Genomic DNA, 23040 nt, shown 5'->3' with positions numbered 1-23040 from the left:
TAAAAACAGCAACCCACACACAAATCCCCTGAAGAGTTAGCCAAGGCAACAGTGGCAAGGGAAGAACTCCCTAATTAGGAAGAAACCTTGAAGGCAACACTCAGAGATGGTGTTTAATAGTCATGTACAGGGTTGCAGGTGTGATTGCAGGGCACAATGAACATCTTAGGCTGGGAGCTCCAACATATAGGACCAAGTGAAAAAATGAAAAAAAATAAAAAAAAATAGAAATAGCACTATATACATAAACTGTAGCAGTAATGAAGACATAAATGTCCATTGGGTGGAGGCAGAGTAAAGACTTTAGGAGGTGGGGAGGGATTTACCATAGGGGGAGCACCATGACCATTGAGGGGGCATGGGGACCAAGTGAGAGAAAAAAAAAAAAAAAAAAAAAAAAAAACTGCATTTGGAAATATTCAGACCCCTTGACCATTTCCACATTGTTACGTTACAGCCTTATTCTAAAATTGATTATAGTTTCCCCCCCTCATCAATCTATGCACAATAACCCATAATGACAAAGCAAAAACAGTTATCAATTTGAGCAAATATATATATTTTTTAAAACTTTGAATATCACATTTACATAAGTATTCAGGCCTTCTACTCAGTACTTTGTTGAAGCACCTTTGGCAGAGATTACAGTATTCAAGGGGTCTGAATACAGAAAGTATTCAGACCCCTTGACTTCCTCCACATTTTGTTACGTTACAGCCTTATTCTAAAATGGATTAAATAGTTTCCCCCCCTCATCGATCTACACACAATAACCCATAAAAAAGGAAATATCACATTTACAGTTATGCAGACTCATCAGTACTTTGTTGAAAGACTTTTGGCAGCAATTACAGCCTCAAGTCTTCTTGGGTATGACGCTACAAGCTTGGCACACCTGTATTTGGGGAGTTTCTCCCATTTTCTGCAGATCCTCCCAAGCTCTGTCAGGTTGGATGGGGAGCGTCGCCGCACAGCTTTTTTCAGGTGTCTCCAGAGATGTTCGATCGGGTTCAAATCCAGGCTCTGGCTTCAGACTTGTTCCGAAGTCACTCCTGCGTTGTCTTGACTATGTGTTTGGGGTTGTTGTCCTATTGGAGGGTGAACATTCACCCCAGTCTGAGGTCCTGAGCAGGTTTTCATCAAGGAACTCGATCCTGACTGGTCTCCAAGTCCCTGCCGCTGAAAAACATCCCCACAGCATGACGCTGCCACCACCATGCTTCACCGTAGGGATTGTCCTAGTGAAGTCCACAATCAACTCCTTTGTTTTTCGCTGATGTTGTGGGAGAGATTGTTTACTTGGCACCACGCCGTCAGTGCCTACCTCCTCCCTGTAGGCTGTCTCGTTGTTGTTGGTAATCAGGCCTACTACTGTTGTGTCGTCAGCGAACTTGATGATCAAGTTGAAACTGTGCGAGGCCACACAGTCGTGGGTATACCGCGAATAGAGGGGACTGAGCACACACCCTTGTGAGCCCCCTGTGTTGAGAATCAGTGTGGAGGAGGTGATATGGTCTTTGACTAGACTCTCAAAGCATTTCATGATGACGGAAGTGAGTGCTACTGGTCAGTAGTCATTCAGTTCCTTTCCCGTTCTTGGGCACAGGGAGGATAGTGGACATCAGAGGCTTGCAAGTTCCTGTACATTTCCTCCGTCGCACAATAGGCTGTTAGTCATAAAGCATTGCCCACCACCTTTGCGCTTGCCAGAGAGAGGCTGCTTCCTATCCGCTCAAAAAAAAACTATAAAACCCGCTGGTTGTCAGAGGAAAGCCAAGTCTCAAAAGTATGTTGCAGAATCTGATGTCTCTCTGGAAGGAGATCCTTGCTCTGAGTTGGCCAAGTTTGTTCATTAATGATTGAACATTGACGAGTAGTGTACTCGGTAATGGAGGACTTGTCGCCCAGCATCTTAATCTCACCACATCACGTCCGGCTTCCTACTCTCCGGGAGGACTCCCAAGCAGCTTGAGGCCTCGCCGAAGCTAGTCCATTATTTTCCAGTCTCATGGAAAAATAATTAAAAACCTGCAATGTTTTATCGGAGCAGAAACATATGCAAAACACAGTATCAGAAAGCACAAAAGACACATGAACAAGACAAGAGCAAAGGGTAGAGAGGTGAGTGAAGGAGACAACAAAAAGACAAAGCACCTGCTGTCTCAGTAGCTAGGTCTTTCTTGGGGATGGGCGGGTAGAAGCGCAGGAAGTTGGACTTGGTGTTGTCGTGGATGGACTTGGTGCAGCGCATAACGTGGGCGAAGGAGAGCTGGCGGTGCTGGGCCACCGTCTTGAACTGGAAGAACTTGGTGCAGAAGAAGAGCAGCGTGTTGAGCAGCACGATGGGAGAGTAGGCCCCCAGCTGTTTACAGTCCCACAGGTACTCCTCCTCCACCCGCGAGTGCAGGTAGCCTGGGAGGGAGGGAGGGGAGAGATTCAAACAAGCTAATAACACAACCCCAACACCATCAACCTACCTACTATACCTGAACAGAAAGGAAGAGAGTGGGAGTTAAGATGGAGGAGCGAGATATGGAATAAGAAGTCAAAGCAAAGGCCTTAATACCATTTTTTTTGTTATAAACTTTATTTTCCCCACTGGGCGTACGAGTGTGTGTATGTGCAGTCTTACCACTGGCCGTTATGGTAGGTTTGAAGCCTTTCAGCAGCTTGGTGATCTCCAGGGTGAACTTGCCATAGAAGAGATCAGTGAATATGTTCTCCATGCGCCCATTCTGAAATAAGTACTGCAGAAAGAGGGGCCATTATATATGACATTTAACCGAATGATATCATCAGAAGTGAGTTTTTTGTGTGTATGTCTGTGTAAAATGTGTGTGTTCTACCTGCTGGATGCCGAGGCAGAGATAGAACAGACTGTCCTGGCTGTAGGACTCTCTGTTGGGTCGTTTGACTTCACAAATAAACCGACAGAGACCGTAGCCCAGCTCTGCTGTAGTGCACTTTAAAACATCCTCTTTTATCTCCATTGGTCGCGCTGTAACGGGGAAACAGAACCTCAAGATTAACTTATTTAGTCTACTAAGTTAAATGAGTCCCACAGGCAATTAAGAGATAGGTTGAATTCTATAGAGGCAGTAAATGAAGAAGCAAAGCAACAAATGTGTGATATCAGGATTTTCATAATAGTCAAGTGTATCAGTGAGCAGACCCACAGCCAAATCGAGGCTTCTCCAGGTCAGGCTGGGTCTTGCTCCACTGGACCCATCTCTTCCAGGCGTCCACCCCGTACATGTGCTGCAGTTTAGGGGGCTCGCCGGGCACCACGTCACTCTGCGCCTCACCCAGTGACGCCACCACTGACACAGTCTCTGCTGCTTTCGACTTACGCCTCTGTGGGGTCAACAGGGTAGTCACAAACACACACTGAATTAGGTAACACTTAACTTGAAGCCCAGTGTCAAGTAAAGTGTTACCCAGATTTACAAAGAATGAGGAAAATTAAAAAAGGCGCACTGCTGGGAGTCAAAATATGGAAATTAAAATTGCACAAGGCGATCTTTGAAAGGGGTCTCATTTAGATGTATTTTTTGGGCTCGTACCTTTTTCTTCTGTGGCAAGCCATCCCGAGCTTTCCTTCTGGCTCTTCGTCGTGGAGGAGAAGGTGGAGGACTGGGACTTCTATCCCTCTCCTGATCCCTCCAATGGGCCATCAGCTCCAGGGTTTCTGGCAAAACGATAGAGATATTTGACAACAGACTACAATGAGAATGAGGCCAGAAGAATTGCAGTGTGTAGTATCAAAGAAGGGTTGTTACATGGTTAAACTATAACAAGGCAGTTGAAAGATATATAGAGCTAGAAGCCATTCACTATAAAGTCAATATGTTTTGACCATATAATTACCCTCATCAGAGATTGAGAGTCTTCAACCAAGGTATAAGTAGTTTCAAGTTCCTTGGTGTCCACATTACCAACAAACTATCATGGTCCAAACACACCAAGACAGTCGTGAAGAGGGCACGACAAACGCCCCCGCCCAATGATCAAAATCAGGAATCCCTGAGAAGGTGGAAAATTCCAGCATCACTCACCGACAGGGAAGTCAGCCTCTATGTCCATGATTGGGGGTGGGGGTGTGATGGGGGTGTGGATGTCCATGATGGGTCGGAGTGTCTCGTGGGCATAGGGTCGACTGTGGCGCGAGGAGACGCCGGGGGTGGGAGGTGGCTCGTCGTGCCAAGAGGTGAGGAAGTTACTCAATTCTTCTGTGTCCAGGTCTCCACTGTAAGTGCTTCCCTGGTCTGGTCCCCGAAGAGAAAACACAAAAGCATTCAAGTTATGGGACAGCTCTCAACATATTCATTGGTAACCCGTTATTTACTTGACAGTTTAGTAAGAACTACTTGTTAAAATAGTTTCTGTTAATACTATGTTACAGTGCCTTCAGAAAGTATTCACACCCCTTGACTTTTTACACGTTGTTTCAAAGTGTGATTAAAATGGATTTAATTGTAAAAAAAAAAAAACTACACATAAATACTCTAATGTCAAAGTGGAAGACAAATTAGCATTAGAAATAATAAACATTAAAAAATGAAACACTATATCTTGATTAGATACTGTAAGTATTCAACCCCTTGAGTCAATGCATGTTAGAAACACCATTGGCAGAGATGAGTCTTTCTGGGTAATTCTATGCCCATTGTTACTTTCAAAATTTTTCAAGCTCAGTCAAATTGGTTGTACTGAGAACTACAATCTTGTAGATCAATCCTCAGGTTTCTCCTATCACAGACATTAAACTCTGGCCTGATGGTGAAATCCTTGAGTGGTTTCCTTCCTCTCCGGCAACTGAGTTAGGAAGGACGCCTGTATCTTTGTAGTGACTGGGTGTATTGATACCCTATCCAAAGTGTAATTAATAACATCACCATGCACAAAGGGATATTCAAATGTTTTTTTGTACCAATAGGTGCCTATCAATAGGTGCCATTCTTTGCTAGGCATTGGAAAACCTCCCTGGTCTTTGTGGTTGAATGTGTGTTTGAAATTCACTGTTCGACTAAGGGACCTTAAAGATAAATGTGTGGGGTACAGATATGAAGTAATCATCATGTTAAAAACTATTATTGCACACAGTGTGAGTCCTTGCAACTTATTATGTGACTTGTATTGCAGATATTTACTCCTGAACTTATTTAGGCTTACCATAACAAAGGGGTTGAATACATACTAACGCAAGACATTTCAGCTTTTCATTTAATTAATTTGTTTTTAAAAAATCAAAAAGCAGAGTGCATTCGGAAAGTATTCAAACCCCTTCACTTTTTCCACATTTTGTTACGTTACAGCCTTATTCTAAAATTGATTAAATACATTTTTTTCCTTCGTGAATCTACACACAATACCCCACAACGACAAAGCAAAAATGTGCCAATGTATGAAAAAAATTAAAATAACTTATTTACATAAGTATTCAGACCCTTTGCTATGAGACTCGAAATTGAGCTCAGGTTTCCATTGATCATCCTTGAGATGTTTCCACAACTTGGAGTTCACCTGTGGTAAATTCAATTGATTGGACATGATTTGGAAAGGCGCACACCTGTCTATCTATATAAGGTCCCACAGTTGACAGTACATGTCAGAGCCAAAAGGTACAGATCTGGCACAGCCACTCCTCAGTAAAAGGCACAGCAGTCCGCTTGGAGTTTGCCAAAAGCCACCTAAAGGACTCTCAGACCATGAGAAACTAGATTCTCTTGTCTGATGAAACCAAGATTGAACTCTTTGGACTGAAAGCCAAAGAAACTAGCATGTATGTCTAGAGGAAAACAGGCACTGCTCATAATCTGGCCAATACCATCCCTACGATGAAGCATGGTGGTGGCAGCATCAGGCTGTGGGGATGTTTTTCAGCGGCAAGGACTGGGAAACTAGTCAGAATCGAGTGAGACCTGAAAATAGCTGCGCAGTGATACTCCCCACCCAACCTGACAGAGCTTGAGAGGCTCTTCAGAGAAGAATGGGGGAAAACTCCCCAAATACAGGTGTGCCAAGCTTGTAGCGTCATACCCAAGAAGACCCGAGGCTGTCATAACTGCCAAAGGTGCTTCAACAAAGTACCGAGTAAAGGGTCAGAATACTTACAAGTGATATAAAAAATTCTAAACACCCGTTTTTGCCTTGTCATTACGGGATATTGTGTGTAGATTGAGGGGAGGGGGGCAATTTAATATATTTTAGAATAAGGCTGTAACATAACAAAATGTGGAAAAAGTGAAGGGGTCTGAATACTTTCCGAATGCACTGTAAACACAAGGTAAATCCGATCTTAAACTGGGCTGTAAAATAAAGCGTTCCCTATCATCTCCCACGTCCCTCAGAGTTTGGTTGTTCTAGACAGTCCTTAAAGTCCCAGCCTAGACCACCCCTAGCTGTTCAATTGGCTCATTCATCCCCTCACCTCACCCCTAGGTGGTTGCTGCAAAGGAGAATATATCCTCAGTCAACTTACCTACAATAAGGGTTAAAAAAGAAGAATCTATAGTAGAGAGGCGAGGAAAACTTCTCATATCTGAAAAGGGGGAAAATAAGCTCAATGAACCAATACATTACCTGAAAAAAAAATGCGGAATTCATACCAATAGCTTTTTAGACTCTCGTTCAACTGTGAATTGCTTTTAAAAGAGAGACTTGGTGGAAGCGCCAAGAATCTCCAGTTATAACACACATTCACCGCTGTAGCTTGGCCTATGAAGCCATAGAGAAGGTCTCACAAGTTCCAACTGGCTCATGTTCATTAGGCCACGCAACAGACAGAAAATGTTGTGCAAGTCCACGTAATCTTTCCATGTCGCAGTCCGTTTTCTTCCATTTGGTGCATAATGAACATGACCCGGGTCTCATCCCAATCCCCGACTCCCGCCCCTGGTTACCATCTTGTACTGCTGGGGCTGGCCTTTCAGGGGGTCGCTGCGGGGACTTCTCCCTCCCCTCCTCGGCTACCATCTCGGCCATGAGGATGAGGTCTGCCTCAAACGGGTCAGAGGGGATCTTCTCCTTGATGTCCTGGATGGTCTCCACGATGCGCTCTGCGTTGTCCAGAGTCACCGGCAGGAACATGGGCACGGGCAGCTGGAAATGGGGCGGATAAAAGGTTAGATGTGGAGGCTATGAGGGCTGGAATTCTTTATTCATGTTGCGCTTCTGTTCTGCAAGAGCATGTATCAGCCAACCTCCAACTGCTATTCAATGTTAGTTGGTTTCAAATGAGTCCAGAGCACACAGCTCTTGTTTGAGAGAATTTGAGGAGAAATCTGTGTACCAGACTGAGGTGAAGTCTAGGTAATGTTTGGTGTCAACATACCGGTATGGGGAGTCCAACAGGCTGGGGGGCGTACTGGGTGTACAGGTTCATGGGGACTGGAACATACACCGGTACTGGGACAGGCACTACGATCACCTTGGGGAAATTATCATCTGTGGACCAACAATGTCAAGGTAAATAGAAACACAAAATGTAGATGTGTGCGCCTTTTGAATATGTACACTACATGACCAAAAGCTGTGTGGACACGTCAAACATCTCATTCCTAAATCATGGCCATTAACGTGGAGTTGGTCCCCCCTTAGCTGCAACAACAGCCTCCACTCCTCTGGGAAGGCTTTCCACGAGATGTAACATTGCTGCGGGGACTTGTATTAGTGGGGGTCGGGTATTGTTGGGCGATTAATCCTGGCTCGCATTCGGCGTTCCAATTAATCCCAAAAGGTGTTCGATGGGGTTGAGGTCAGGGCTCTGTGCAGGCCAGTGAAGTTCTTCCACGCCGATCTCAACAAACCATTTCTGTATGGACCTCGCTTTGTGCACTGGGGCATTGTCATGCTGAAACAAGCCTTCCCCAAATTGTTGCCACAAAGACCGGAAGCACAGAATCGTCAAGAATGTCATTGTATGCTGTAGTGTTAAGATTTTCCTTCACTGGAACTAAAGGGGCCTAGCCAGAAACCATGAAAAACAACCCCAGACCATTATTCCTCTTCCACCATACCTTACAGTTGGCAATATGCATTCAGGCAGGTAGCTCTCTCCTGGCATCTCCCAAACCCAGATTCGTTCCCGGACTGCCAGATGGTGAAGTGTGATTCATCACTCCAGAGAACGCGTTTCCACTGCTCCAGAGTCCATTGGCGGCGAGCTTTACACCACTCCGGCCGACGCTCAGCATTGCATAGTCAGCTGCTCGGCCATGGAAACCCATTTCATGAAGCTCCCGACGAACAGTTCTTGTGCTAACGTCGCATCCAGAGGCAGTTTGGAACTCGGTTGAGAGTGTGGCAAGCGAGGACAGAATTTTTACGCGCTTCAGCACTCCCGTTCTGTGAGCTTGTGGCCTACCACTTCGCGGCTGAGCCGTTGATGCTCTTAGATGTTTCAACTTCACAACAGCACTTACAGTTGACCGGGGCAGCTCTAGCAGGGCAGAAATTTTACGAACTGACTTGTTGGAAAGGTGCCACATTGAAAGTCACTGAGCTCTTCAGTAAGGCCATTTTACTTGAGTTATGTTTTTTATCCCCTAATTCACCATGTTTTCATTTTAAAGGGGGAGGGGCCTTAAAAGCCTCGTTTTTTGTTTTTTTTACCTCACCTGCACATGTTATTTTTGATACCTTTTAAACCTTCATATTGTTTTGTATTTTCTTGAGTGCAAATATATAAAAAAATAGTGCATGTGGTATATATGCTGTGTGTGTGTGGTGTTGTACCTGTCTGGCACCCTGAGGTGGTGAAGTTGGGTTTACACATGATGCCCTTGTTCTGGACCATAGGTTTACAGAGTAGTGCCTTGTTCTTCTGAACCTTGGGTGGAGGGGCACGAGGGGCCTGAGTCTGTGTGCTGGCCTGCCACATAATGAAGAGACTGTTAGTAACCATGGGACAAACCTAATACCACTTGAAATTCACATAAACGCAGGACTTAGGCTGAGTTTACACAGTCAACCAAATTCTGATCTTTTGCCAGTGTAAACGCAGCCTAAGTGAAAATTCGACTTAAGTGCAAGTTCCAATTTGCCACCATGTGCATAACACAAACATACACTGGGTATACCAAACATTAAGAACACCTTCCTAATATTGAGTTGCACCCCCCCCACTTTGCCCTCTGAACAGCCTCAATTCGTCGGGGCATGGACTCAAAGGTGTCGAAAGCCTTCCACAGGGATACTGGCCCATGTTGAGTCCAATGCTTCCCAAGAGTGTGTCAAGTTTTCTGGATGTCCTTTGGGTGGTGGGCAGGTAGCCTAGCGGTTACAGCGTTGGACTAGTAACCGAAAAGTTGCAAGATCGAATCCCCGAGCTGCCATGGTAAAAAAAAATGTTGTTCTGCCCCTGAACAAAGCAGTTAACCCACTATTCATAGGTTGTCATTGAAAATAAGAATTTGTTCTTAATGAACTTACCTAGTTACATAAAAGGTCAAATAAAAATTATAATAAAAAAATTATTGATACACACAGGAAACTGTGGAGCGTGAAGACCCCAGCAGTGTTGCAATTCTTGATGCAAAAAGAACACCTATGCACAACTCACATTTCCAACATACTTCACATGTCTTCTTGGAACAGACCCTGTAATGACGCAACAGAACAGGAGTTAGTTTTAAAACACCACAGTCAGTCAGGCAGGCCTGCTAATGAGATCATTTATCAACCTAATTTCATCTGTAATTAACCTGCACCTTAATGGGTGTCAAAAGGCTTTGCTATTAGCAACAACCCAACCCTATTCAAAGACATTTACTGATGAATGAACACACTGGTTGAACACTCTCCAGTTAGACTTAATAGTGTACAACACCTTGTGTGTGTACAGTAAATTGTATTTAACTGGTAACCGACTTTAACCGAGTCTGCGTGTGTATGTTTGAGTTTGAGTTTATTTTGATTTTTACAGGGACAGTGCACATTAATCAACGTTTCAGTAAAAGTGCCGGTTTTAGCCAGCCGGCTAATTTTCAACCGCAGTCCCTGGGCAGGTTATTAAAAACAATTACAATATAGACGAGCAGTGAGCACACGCAAGACGTAGCATACAGACAGGACCAAAAGCAGAAAGACAAAATTCATAAAAGCAACAAAGTGTTTCCACACCTCACAAGCTACAGACATGGAAAGCAGCAATACACAGCTAGGGATTATGATCACAAATCTGATTGACCTTTAGCCATGTATTCATACATTTTGTGAAAGCGTGATATGTGGTGCAGTTATGTGTGTCTGATGGCAGTGTATTCCAGACATGGGAAGCTCTCACAGAGAAAGCGGATTAACTAAAGGTGTTTTTCCTTAAGGGAACTATACAGTCACCTCTCATGGCAGACCTTGTGGATCTGCTGCCATATGTTTGGGTTTGCTGTTTAACAAACATACTGAGTGGAGAGGGAGCCGGGCCATTTAGGATCTTGAATACAAGACATGCGTCAGTGTATTGCACAAGATTTTCCCAACTCAGGAGCTCATGCTTTCTGAGGATGTAACAGTGATGATGGCTATTGGGCTTCCTATCAAGCACTTTGAGAGCCTGTTTGAAGACAGACTGAATAGGTTTTAATGTTGTACAGCAAGTTTGGGCCCAACTAGTCAAGCAGTATGTTAAGTAGGGGAGTATCATAGATTTGAAGTACAGTTTTGCTACCGCAGTAGTCAAACTTCGTATAAGTCTGAAATTAGCTAGGTTGAATTTGGTGATCTGAATGACCTTTTTCACATGCTTTTTAAAAATGAGGTTGGAATCAAGTATGTTGCCATGGTACTTAAAATCCGAAGCCACCTGGAGCTTCTCCCCTGACACAGACATCTGGTATACCTTGCAGAGCAGTGGTGTAGTTGGGCTGGCCAATGGGGGAGCTGGCTAGTGAGACTACGTTGGCGATGACGGGATCAGACACGCTCGTAGCAGTGGTAGTATTGGAGGGGGATTGAGCAATTGAGATGGCCACTGGAAGGATGAGTGGAAGAGAAAGAATGAGCGCGTGAGAAAAAAATGTTACAGTTATTACACAATGATTAAAACGTGATTAAAATGGACAGTTTTTTTTTGTCAACGAGCTACACAAAAATACTCATTTCAAAATGGGAAGAAAAATATAGATTTTTCAATAATGAAAAACAAAAGTAACACTAATAAACCTTGATAGAAAGGTATTCACCTCCCCGAGTCAATACATGGTATAAACACCTTCGGCAGCGATTACAGCTGTGATTCTTCTTGGGTAAGTCTCATAAGAGCCTTGCACACTTGTATTGTGGAATATTTGACCATTATTCTTTTCAAAATTCTTCAAGCTTCTATCAAGCTTGGGGATCATGGCTATACGGCAATTGTCAAGTCTTTCTATACATTTTCAAGCAGATTTAAGTCAAAACTTTAACTTGGCCACTCAGGAACATTCACTGTCTTCTTGGTAAGCAACTCCAGTATATATTTGGCTTTGTGTTGTAAGTTATTGTCCTGCTAGAAGGTTAATTCATCTCCCAGTGTCTGGTGTAAAGCAGATTATCCTCTAGGATTTTGCCTGTGCTTAGCTCCACCCCATTTCTTTTCATCCTGTCAAGCATACCCATAACATGATGCAGCCACCACCATTCTTGAAAATAAGGAGGCAGTTACTCAGTGATGTGTTGGATTTGCCCCAAACAATGCTTTGCATTTAGACTCGAAATTGAGCTGAGGTGTATCCTGTTCCATTGATCATCCTTGAGATGTTTCTACAACTTGACTGGAGTTCACCTGTGGTAAATTCAAATTGATTGGACATGATTTGGAAAGGCACACACCTATCTATATAAAGTTCCCACAGTTGACAGCACATGTCAGAATAAAAACCAAGCCATGAGGTTGAAGAAATTGTCAGTAGAGCTCCGAGACAGGATTGTGTCGAAGGACAGATCTGGGGCAGGGTACCAAAAAAAAGGTCCAAGACCACAGTGGTCTCCATCATTCTTAAATGGAAGAATTTTGGAACCATCAAGATTCTTCCTAGAGCTGGCTGCCCAGCCAAACTGAACAATCGAGGGAGAAGGGCCTTGATCAGGGAGGTGACCAGGAACCCGATGGTCACTGACAGAGTTCCAGAGTTCCTCTGTGGAGATGGGAGAACCTTCCAGAAGGACAACCATCTCTGCAGCCCTCCACCAATCAGGCCTTTATGGTAGAGTGGTCAGATGGAAGCCACTCCTCAGTAAAAAGGAACATGACAGCCCACTTGGAGTTAGCCAAAAGGCACCTAAAGGACTCAGACCATGAGAAACAAGATTTTCTGGTCTGATGAAACCAAGATTTAACTCTTTGGCCTGAATGCCAAGCGTCATGTCTGGAGGAAACCTGTCACCATCCCTAAGGTGAAGCATGGTTGTGGCAGCATCATGCAGCTGGGATGTTTTTCAGCGGCAGGGACTGGGAGACTAGTCAGGATCGAGGGAAAGATGAACAGAGCAAAAAGTAGAGAGAGATCCTTGATGAAAACCGGCTCCAGAGCGCTCAAGACCTCAGACGGGGGCGAAGGTTCACCTTCCCAACAGGACAACGACCTTAAGCACACAGCCAAGACAACACAGGAGTGGCTTAGGGACAAGTCCATGAATGTTCTTGAGTGGCCCAGCCAGAGCCCGGACTTAAACATTTCTGGAGACCAGAAAATAGCTGTGCAGCGACGCTCCCCATCCAACCTGACAGAACTTGAGGATCTGCAGAGAAGAATGGCAGACACTCCAAATACAAGTGTGCAAAGCTTGTAGCGTCATACCCAAGAAGACTTGAGGTTGTAATTGCTGCCAAAGGTGCTTCAACAAAATACTGAGTAAAGTCTGAATACTTACATAAATGTGATATTTCATTTTTCTTCCATTACAATTGGTAACATTTCTAAAAACCTGTTTTTGCTTTGTCATTATGGGGTATTGTGTTGATTGATTAAATTATTATTTTTCCCTCATCAATTTTAAAATAAGGCTGTAACGAAACAAAAAAATGTGGAAAAGGTCAAGGGGTCTGAATACTTTCCGAATGCATTGTATGTATGTTTTGGGATATTTTAATTATTTTTACTGTCATTTAGGTCATTATTGTGGAGCCACTACAATGTTGTTGATTCATCCTCAGTTCACTCCCATCACAGCCATTGAACTCTGTAGCTGTTTAAAAAAAATCCCCAATGGCCTCATCTCTAAGGAGTTTTATTTCCTGTCCAGCAGCTCAGAAGGACAGCTGCATCTTTGATGTGTCTAGGTGGTTTAATACATCATCAAACAGCATAATTATTAACTTGACCATGCTTAAAGATATATTCGATGTCTGATTTGTTATTGTTACCCATATACCAATCTGCCCTATTTTATGAGGCTTTCCAAAAGCTCCCTGGTCTTTGTAGTTGTACTTGAAATTCAATAGTTCACTGAGGGACCTTACGTATCTATGGGGGGGACAGAGGAAGTGGTAGTCACATTCAAAAATCATGTCAACCCCTATTATTTCACACAGAGGGAATCCATATAGCTTATGTGAGTTGATAAGCCAGATTTTACTTCTGGCCAAACCTTACTTTACTTCTAATTTTACACTTGCAATAACAAAGGGGGTGAATACTTATACAATGACAATTTTAGTTATTACATTTTTATTTTGTTTTGTAAAATAATCTCTCATTTTATTATCCACTTTGACATTATGGAGTATTTTGTGTAGATCAATGACAAAAAATTTTACAACTATTTCAACCGCACTTTGTAAAGCAACAAAATATGAAAAAGATTCAAGGACATGTAGACTTTCTATAGGCAAGGAGTATACCAAACATTCAGAACACCTAATGTTGTCCTCAGAGCAACCTCAAATCCTCAGGGCATGGACTCGTCAAGTTATCGAAAGTGTTCCACAGGGATTCTGGCCCATGTTGACTCCCAATGCTTCCCACAGTTGTGTCAAGTTGGCTGGATGTCCTTTGGGTGGTGGACCATTCTTGATACACACGGGAAACTGTTGAGTGTGAAAACCCTGGCAGCGTTGCAGCTCTTGACACCTACCATACCCCAATATTTTGTCTTGCACATTCACCCTCTGAATGGCACACATACACAAGGTCCCAATTGTTGCAATGCTTAAAACATCCTCCTTCAACCCATCTCCTCCCTTTCATCTACACTGGGGGACTCTGAGACTTTGTGTGTACCTCTCTTTTCAAATCACGAGCTGTAACAGGCAACACAAGGACATGTAGTACCCTATGATGAAACAGTACAATTGTGCTATATCCTAAGTCCTACCCTTTTGGCCCTGGGGCTTGCCCTGGTTTTGGGTCTGCAGGCTGCAGAAGTCGAGCAGACACTGGAGGTTGCAGAAGTGCTTCACCTCGCCCAGCATCGGCAGGGTCTCAATCAGCTTCCCCTGGCGCTCGCACGCATCACACTTGGCCACCTGAGGCAAAAATCAAGATGTAGGAAAGGCAGTTAGAGAGTAGCGCAGAGTAAGAATTTCTTAAGAGTTAGCCAGGTGGGACATGCACATACCAGTACATAAATGTTACCTCAAAGTATCAGCAGTATCGGGGGGGGGGTTGGGATTATTTAAAATAATCTGAAGAGGTTTTAGGGGTTTGATGGCACAAGCGGGGAGCCCAGCCAACAGAGTGTTGCAGTAGTCCAGACGGGAGATGGCCTAGGACCTGCGCTACTCCCTGTGTGAGGTAGGGTCGTACTCTATGGATGTTGTAGAGCATGAACGAGTCACTGCTTTGATGTTTGCAGGTAAAGACACAAGGTGTTTTTCCTCAATAGACATACTGCTGTGATCCACACTCGTGCTCTGAGTGAATTCTCGAGTACCTTCTTGTGAGGACGAGAGTGTGGAGAATGCATAAAACAATACATTTGAGCAGCACTCTCACTCCCCCTACTGTATTACCTCACTCTTCACCTCCCCATTCACTGAACCTTTTTCCATGATATACACAAAACAAACGTTTTACTTAATTATCAGCTAGATATATGAATCGTAATAATCAAGCTAACCAGCTAGTCAAACAGGCAAAAATGACCTAAAACGAATTTTATGCAAGGTAGATGTACCTCTTTCGTTGGTAGCTACCAATTCTAGCCCTATTGACTTACCCATTCACTGAACCATCTCTCAGCCAGGACAACAATGGCAGTAGAAACTAAACAAGAAACACAAAGCAACTGTTTTACTTCATAATTATCTGCTAGCTACATGTGAATCGTAATAATGCACACCAGTAGTGAGAGTACGTGGTGCAGACAGATCCTCTCCATGTCACCTGGCAGGAGCGGTCTGCCAGGTAGGATGCAATCCAAGAGTGTGCAGAGCCTGAGACGCCCAGCCCTGAGAGGGTGGAGAAGATCTGATAGAGCCTGAGACACCAAGCCCTGAGAGAGTGGAGAAGATCTTATAGAGCCTGAGACACCCAGCCCTGAGAGGGTGGAGAAGATCTGATAGAGCCTGAGACACCCAGCCCTGAAAGGGTGGAGAAGATCTGATAGAGCCTGAGACACCCAGCCCTGAAAGGGTGGAGAGGAGGATCTGATGGAGCCTGAGATGCCCAAACCCTGAGAGGGTGGAGAAGATCTGATAGAGCCTGAGACACCAAGCCCTGAGAGAGTGGAGAAGATCTTATAGAGCCTGAGACACCCAGCCCTGAGAGAGTGGAGAAGATCTTATAGAGCCTGAGACACCCAGCCCTGAGAGGGTGGAGAAGATCTGATAGAGCCTGAGACACCCAGCCCTGAAAGGGTGGAGAGGAGGATCTGATGGAGCCTGAGATGCCCAAACCCTGAGAGGGTGGAGAGGAGGATCTGATGGTTCATGGTGTTGAAGGCATTGGATAGATCTAGGAGGATGAGAACAGAGGAGAGAGAGTCAGCTTTGGCAGTGCAGAGAGCCTCTGTGACACAGGGAAGAGCAGTCTCGGTTGAGTGACCAGTCTTGAAGATACCACAAAAGTCCTTACGACCATCTTTGATATCATCCATGTCAGTCTAATATCCCATTGGATGTCATCATCGCTGCAAGGCCTGATTACTTTGAGCATGAGGCTACAGCAGCTTGAAATTAAATAGTGACTAAATAGTTATGCATCTTGATACAATGATGGTTAGGGTCAAGAAGGTCATTCTGAGAGAGATAATGAGATAGTTGGTCAGAGAGAGCACGCTCAAGTGTTTTGGAAAGAAAAGGAGGGATACCGGTCTGCAGTTCATGACGTCAGAGTCAACGAGCGTTTGCTTTTTGAGGGGAGTGAATCGGGCCATTCTGATGGGACGCAGCCAATGATCAGGAATGAGTTCATAAGGGAAGAGAGCAATGGGAAGTCTCCAGAGATGGTCTGGAGAAGGGTATGTGGTCGAGCAGGCAGGCAGGTCAGGCGGCCGGACCTCAATATTTGCAGGGCTTATAGGCTGAGTGAATGAAGAGCAGATGTCTTCAGCTTTCGTTTCAAAGATGTTGACAAAGTCGTCAGCAGAGAGGGACGAGGGAGGGGGTGGAGGATTAATGAGGGAGGAGGAGGAGGAAAATAGTTTCCTACAGGTAAGAGACAGAAACATGACCTTTAAAGTGACAGAAAGTGGCTTTAGCAGTGGATACAGAGGAAGAGAAGGTGAAGAGGAGGGAGTGAAAGGATGATAGGCCGTCCACAAGTGTAGCCTCCATTTTGGCTCAGCTGCCCGCAGCCCTGTTCTGTAAGATCGCAATGAGTCACTCAGCCATGGAGGCCCGTGCCGGCCGGGAGGAAAGGTGAGGGAGAAGAGAGAAAATCTCCCCCCAGGAGACATTAGCAGCCCTGTTCCACCACCGCAACGAACAGATGCTCTCGGGCTGTGAGGGGAAAGCTGGAGTAGCAAGTCTTCTCTGGGGTGTTCCATGTCTCCGTCAGGGACAAAAAGTCAAAGGACTTAAGGGTAGCATAGGCTGAGATGAACTCTGCATTGGTCCAAACACGGCCAGAGACCAGGAATTCCACATAAGTTGTGTGCGTACGTACTGTAAACTAAATTAGAAGGGTTGCATCCAAGAGGTGGGGAGCGTCTGTAAAGCCTACAAGCGAGAGGAGCAAATGGTTACAGAAATCACAAACACAGATGCCAAAGAGCAAAATGAGATCTGAAAATAACTAGGTAAGATATTTAAGTGAGAGTGGTGTGGAGCTTTCCTCTTTCCATCCTTGAATAACTTGGCAGAACAAAGAACCGTCTTTGTTTCGACGGCAGTCTTAAGTTCTGCGACGAGACTGCTGCTGACATGGATGCCTGAAGCACTTACACTAATTGCCCTGCCAACAGCGATTCCAACTGCCACATTGGATATACCATTTGGAAAGTTCAATTCATTCACTCATGTGGTTTCTTATCCCCAACTTCTTCCTCCCACCTGCACAAATATGAGAGAACAAGTCTCCAAGTTTTCAGACAAGTTCACAAAAGTTTGTATTGGAGTCATTTCAGATCCATTCAAACTGAAAGAACAAGGGGATAGACACCAACAGAAGACTGCTCCTCAGTATTGAGCCTCATTGAACCCTAGGTGTTTTGTTCAGTTCTTTAGCGTGGTTCCTTCCTATACCTGACAGAAGAGCAGGGTGTAGTGGGACTTGCACTCATCCGAGCAGAACTCCTCCACCCTGCCTCCGTACTGGCCCGTGACGGCCTCCTGCGCGGTAGAGGCGCAGTAGGCACAGGTTCTGCAGTGTTTCCCCCAGCGCTTGGTCAGGTCGTGCTTGTAGAGCAGCTTACAGCCTGGATAGGGCGGAGAGAAGAGGGCAAGAGACAGGGAAATGTGTCTTTAAACACCAAGGCGCAAACTCCTGGAAGTAGCAGGCCTATTAAAACATGTCCGGTCTCCATCCTCACCTTCACTGCAGAAGGTGTAGTCCCTATTGTTGATTCTCTTGACCTCCTTGGCTGGCTTCTCAATCTTGCAGTACTCGCAGCGCGCCATCTCATAGTTGATCTTTCTGTACTCCTCGGAGCAATTTACTGAACAGAGGAATACCATCTTATCCTGTAGGGTTGCAGACATATACATTCAATCAACTCTACAGCAGCATTAACAGAGGCTGTCGACATAGAGGACGGGGTGTGTTTGTGAGAGGGCGACAGAGTTCAACAAAATGGAGGAAGATGGAAAAGCAAAGAGACAAGAGAAAGAGAAATGAGGGGGATAGAGAGAGATATTAAATACAGTATAGGTACCTTGAACTGAATGAGCTCGGGCTTGGAGGAGAAGAGGCGGTGGCACTGGAAGCAGGGCAGTCTGGTCCCTTGGGATCCACTGTCCCTGGTCTGGCCCGGGGCCGCGGGGGGAGCGGTGGTCCCTGTGCCCGGGGTCACGTTCATCTGGCTCTGGGAGTTGCTCTTATTGAACTGATCCTACAGGCCACAGAAATATTATAACATTGTAGTGTCAGTGCAGGACAGGAAACAGTACTTTGTACATGGCTATGTTTTATAAACAAAGCATAAAATATCAAAAGCAAGCGCTATTAGAGCCTCAATTAAGATCATTGAAGATCATTAAGTTGCCGTCCTTGAAATGTTTCTACTCTAATTGACGTTTCAACTGAGCTAATTCATCAACCCAGAGGAGGTGTTACCTGAAAGGTGACAACACAGTTCATGGTGCAGAAGTTCCGGATGGAGCCGTCCGACATGGCCAGGTGGAAGGAGGGCACCGTCTTCTGACCACAGGTGTTGCACTCTACCTGAGCACCTAGGTCGACACGAAAGGAGGAGAGGGAGTGTTATGAATGTATATGCATACGAGTGAGCGAGAGCAATGTTGCCGAGGTGGTTAGCCTAGCTATACCTGAGGAGCTGACGGTCTGTACTTTGTGGGCTGTAACACAGCCAGTAGAGCAGAACATCTCCAGCTTGCCATCAGAGTCGGCGCTGTCGACCATCTCCACCGGTGCGCGGAAGTTGCGGCACATAGTACATGCCACAGACTTCTTAGCTTTCTGAAAAACCAGACCGACCACAGAGGAAGAGAGAGTGAGTGTTTTTGCTTGCTTTAACTTACAGGTAGATGGTTTTTATGTACTGGAGAAGATCCAAGGTCCCTCCCTGGGACCTCCACATCCGAAGAGCTTTGAGAGGAATTGAGAAAACAAGGGTGGTCGGAAGCAAGGATTTGACAAATCGTAACGTTTTTAGAAAACAGCCCTAGTTACAGTCCACAGGCCAACGGCTTCTTCTGACTGCGTGACCTGCATCTCAGGGATCAGATTCTTACCTGTTTGAAGGTGGTGACACAGCCGGCGCTGCAGAAGGTCTTATTGACCCCCTGCATGACCAGCACGGTGACCTTGCCATAGCAGTAGTTGTTGCAGCTCTGACAGCTGTTCATGGACAGCTTGTTGGTGGAGCGGAAGCGCGTGAAGCACACCTCGCTGCACAGCCTGTGCATGCTGCCCTGGAAGATCACCTCGTGTTTACTCTGTGTGGGAGAGAACAAGGAGCTCATGTTGAGGCAAGAGGGGCAGAAATAAATATTTAAGGCAAAAGGAGTCCAGTTTTATACTTTAACACTAAAACCCACTATAAAAAAAAAGTCTGTCAATCCAAAAATTCTCACTTCCCTGTCAACTCTGACATTACCAGTTTTATATGGCCAATTTTGTTACTCCTAGCAACTACCACACTGACACGCGCAGAGACCATAAGTCCCTTACAATGCAGGCCTTTTTGCACATGCTGCACTTGACGGCCCCAGTCATGGTGGAGAGGGAGGAGGAGAGGGTGGAGACGGCAGAGTTCCTCTTGAAGTTGAAGGAGGAGAGGCAGGTCTGGCTACAGAAGTCCTTCACCGTGCCCATGGTGTCCACAGGAGCTGTGATCACGTCCTTGGGGTTTGCAATCTCCCTGAGGGGGGTGATAAGTTCATAATTGATCTACGAACATATTTTTGTTTACATTCAGGTAGCTCACAGTGCCTTACATTAAAATGCATGTGGAAAAAGGTAGCACAATGGAAGTCAAATGTGAATCATAGAGTAAGGCTTAAGTACAAAAGGTAAATCAAATGATTTTTATTGGTCGTCACCTTTGGAGTTTGGTCCATTCCTTTATCTTCCTTAAATAATTGTCTACATAGCTACTCCATTGGCATGACAACAGCAAGACTCACTTGAGGCAGTAGTGGCAGGGTTTCTTGGCTGGGCAGGGGGCAGTCGTCTTGACGACAGACGGGGGACTATAGGAGGTGAGACAGGACGTGGAGCAGAAGAGGTCAGAGGAGCCCTTCCTCTGGTAGGCTGTTTGGCCCTTCAGTAACACCTTGTTACAGGCCGAGCAGGCCACCCGCATAGCCATGGGCATCAGCGGAGGGATGGAGGCGGCGGCCGGGGTCAAGGGAGGCATTACAGTCTTGGAGAGGGAGGTCACTGGTATGGATGTGGCTGTGAATAATAGAGAGGATGGGTGGAGATTGAGGGAAGAGAGAAATATATTTTGCTCCTTGAGAGCTTGCGGTAGACTATAACGATCCACTCACAGCCCAGGGATGTTTCTGCCATGAAAATATATATATATTTTTCAGGTTGGGATGTCAATCAAATTTTTGGGATGTTAAAAAAAACTATTTCCGGCCTCCCGAGTGGCGCAGCGGTCTAGCGGCTAGAGGCGTCACTACAGATCCGCGTTTGGTCCCGGGCTGTGTCGCAGGCGGCCGCGTCCAGGAGACCCATGAGGCAGCGCACAATTGGCCCAAAGTCGTCCATGTTAGGGGAGGGTTTGGCCAGCCGGGAAGTCCTTGTCCCATTGCGATCTAGAGACTCCATGGCGGGGTCATGTTTTGGAGGGCTCATGGCTCTCGACCGTCGACTCTCCCGAGTCCGTACGGGAGTTGCAGCGATGGGACAAAACTAACTACCAATATGATATTACGAAATTGGGGAGAAAAAGTAGACGTACATTTTTTTAAATTTAAAAACGCTTTCCGTGTAAACTTTAACACCTAAAACCAGATATAAAGTATGTAGAAAAGATAACGTACCACCAGTGCCTTCGGAAAGCATTCAGACCCCTTGACCTTTTCCACATTTTGTTACATTACAGCCTTTTTCTAAAATGGATTTTAAAAATACAAAAAAATCCTCAGCAATTTACACACAATACCCCATAATGACAAAGTGAAAACAGGTTTTTTGAAATTGCAAATTTATTAACAATACTAAACAGAGAATAATTTATTTACATGAGTATTCAGACCCCCATTCTGTTTCCATTGATCATCCTGGAGATGTTTCTACAACGTGATTGGAGTCCACCTGTAGTAAATTCAATTGATTGGACATGATTTGGAAAAGCCCACCTATCTATATAAGGTCCCACAGTTGACAGTGCATGTTAGAGCAAAAAGGCACCGATCTGAGGAAGGGTACCAAAAAACATCTGCCACATTGAAGGTCCCCAAGAACACAGTGCCCTCCATCATTCTTAAATGGAACAAGTTTGGAACTACCAAGACACTTCCTAGAGCTGGCCGCCCGGCTAAACTGAGCAATCGGGGGAGAAGGGCCTTGGTCAGAGAGGTGACCAAGAACCCGATGCTCACTCTGACAGCGCTCCTCCGTGGAGATGGGCATATCTGCCAGACGGACAATCATCTCTGCAGCACTCCACCAATCAGGCCTTTATGGTAGAGTGGCCAGACGGAAACCACTCAGTAAAAGGCACATGGCAGCCTGCTTGGAGTTTGCCAAAAGGCACCTCGAGGACTCTGACCACGAAAAACAAGATTCTCTGATCTAATGAAACTAAGATTGAACTATTTGGCCTGTACAGTCGTGGCCAAAAATTGAGAATGACACAAATATACATTTTCAAAGTTTGCTGCTTCAGTGTCTTCAGATATTTTTGTAAGAAGTTACTATGGAATACTGAAGTATAATCACAAGCATTTCATAAGTGTCAAAGGGTTTTATTGACAATTACATGAAGTTGATGCAGAGTCAATATTTGCAGTGTTGACCCTTCTTTTAAGACCTCTGCAATCCGCCCTGACATGCTGTCAATTAACTTCTGGGCCACGTCCTGACTGATGGCACCATTCTTGCATAATCAATGCTTGGAGTTTGTCAGAATTTCTGGGTTTTTGTTTGTCCACCCGTCTCTTGAGGACTGACCACAGTTCTCAATGGGATTAAAGTCTGGGGAGTTTCCTGGCCATGGACCCAAAATATCAATGTTTTGTTCACTGAGCCACTTAGTTATTGCTTTTGCCTTATGGCAAGGTGCTCCATCATACTGGAAAAGGCATTGTCCGTCACCAAACTGTTCCTGGATGGTTGGGAGAAGTTGCTCTCGGAGGATGTGTTGGTACCATTCTTTATTCATGGCTGTGTTCTTAGGCAAAATTATGAGTGAGCCCACTCCCTTGGCTGAGAAGCAACCCCACACATGAATGGTCTCAGAATGCTTTACTGTTGGCATGACACAGGACTGAAGGTAGCGCTCACCTGGTCTTCTCCGGACAAGCTTTATTCCGGATTCCCCAAACAATCGGAAAGGGGATTCAGAGAAAATGACTTTACCCCCGTCCTCAGCAGTCTGTACCTTTTGCAGAATATTAGTCTTTCCCTTATGTTTTTCCTGGAGAGAAGTGGCTTCTTTGCTGCCCTTCTTGACACTAGGCCATCCTCCAAAAGTCTTTGCCTCACTGTGCGTGCAGGTGCACTCAAACCTGCTGCCATTCCTGAGCAAGCTCTGTACTGGTGGTCCCCGATCCCGCAGCTGAATCAACTTTAGGAGACAGTCCTGGCACTTGCTGGACTTTCTTGGGCGCCCTGAAGCCTTCTTCACAACAATTGAACCGCTCTCCTTGAAGTTCTTGATGATCCGATAAATGGTTGATTTAGGTGCACTCTTAATGGCAGCAATATCCTTGCCTGTGAAGCCCTTTTTGTGAAAAGCAATGATGACAGCACGTGTTTCCTTGCAGGTAACCATGGTTGACAAAGGCAGAACAATGATTCCAAGCACCACCCTCCTTTTGAAGCTTCC

The 23040-nt window shown here is 45.2% G+C and overlaps 1 protein-coding gene across 2 annotated transcripts in view; it reads right to left on the bottom strand.

Annotated features, from left to right (window-relative positions):
• Positions 1–23040, bottom strand: part of zmym4.1 (zinc finger MYM-type containing 4, tandem duplicate 1) — a 29307-nt gene that overhangs the window by 1656 nt on the left and 4611 nt on the right. Inside the window, exons 6-26 of one of the 2 annotated variants that reach the window (XM_024396024.2) lie at positions 20165–20435; positions 19710–19899; positions 19271–19474; positions 18845–18995; positions 18633–18748; positions 18232–18408; positions 17890–18040; positions 17603–17775; positions 14293–14443; positions 10838–10969; positions 9563–9600; positions 8737–8872; positions 7334–7446; positions 6903–7101; positions 6482–6541; positions 4056–4265; positions 3564–3688; positions 3177–3354; positions 2847–2998; positions 2633–2747; positions 2155–2412 (exon numbers count right to left, since the gene is read on the bottom strand). In XM_024396024.2, coding sequence (XP_024251792.1) covers positions 2155–2412; positions 2633–2747; positions 2847–2998; positions 3177–3354; positions 3564–3688; positions 4056–4265; positions 6482–6541; positions 6903–7101; positions 7334–7446; positions 8737–8872; positions 9563–9600; positions 10838–10969; positions 14293–14443; positions 17603–17775; positions 17890–18040; positions 18232–18408; positions 18633–18748; positions 18845–18995; positions 19271–19474; positions 19710–19899; positions 20165–20435 — 3300 coding nt within the window. The remainder of the gene's footprint in view (positions 1–2154; positions 2413–2632; positions 2748–2846; positions 2999–3176; positions 3355–3563; positions 3689–4055; positions 4266–6481; positions 6542–6902; positions 7102–7333; positions 7447–8736; positions 8873–9562; positions 9601–10837; positions 10970–14292; positions 14444–17602; positions 17776–17889; positions 18041–18231; positions 18409–18632; positions 18749–18844; positions 18996–19270; positions 19475–19709; positions 19900–20164; positions 20436–23040) is intronic. The other variant, XM_024396025.2, reaches the window with a different exon arrangement.

The sequence above is a fragment of the Oncorhynchus tshawytscha genome, linkage group LG31 (assembly GCF_018296145.1).
Source record: "Oncorhynchus tshawytscha isolate Ot180627B linkage group LG31, Otsh_v2.0, whole genome shotgun sequence".
Taxonomy (NCBI): Eukaryota; Metazoa; Chordata; class Actinopteri; order Salmoniformes; family Salmonidae; genus Oncorhynchus; species Oncorhynchus tshawytscha.
The sequence above is the reverse complement of the archived record's forward strand: the minus strand, read 5'-3'. Positions and strand labels throughout refer to the sequence as shown.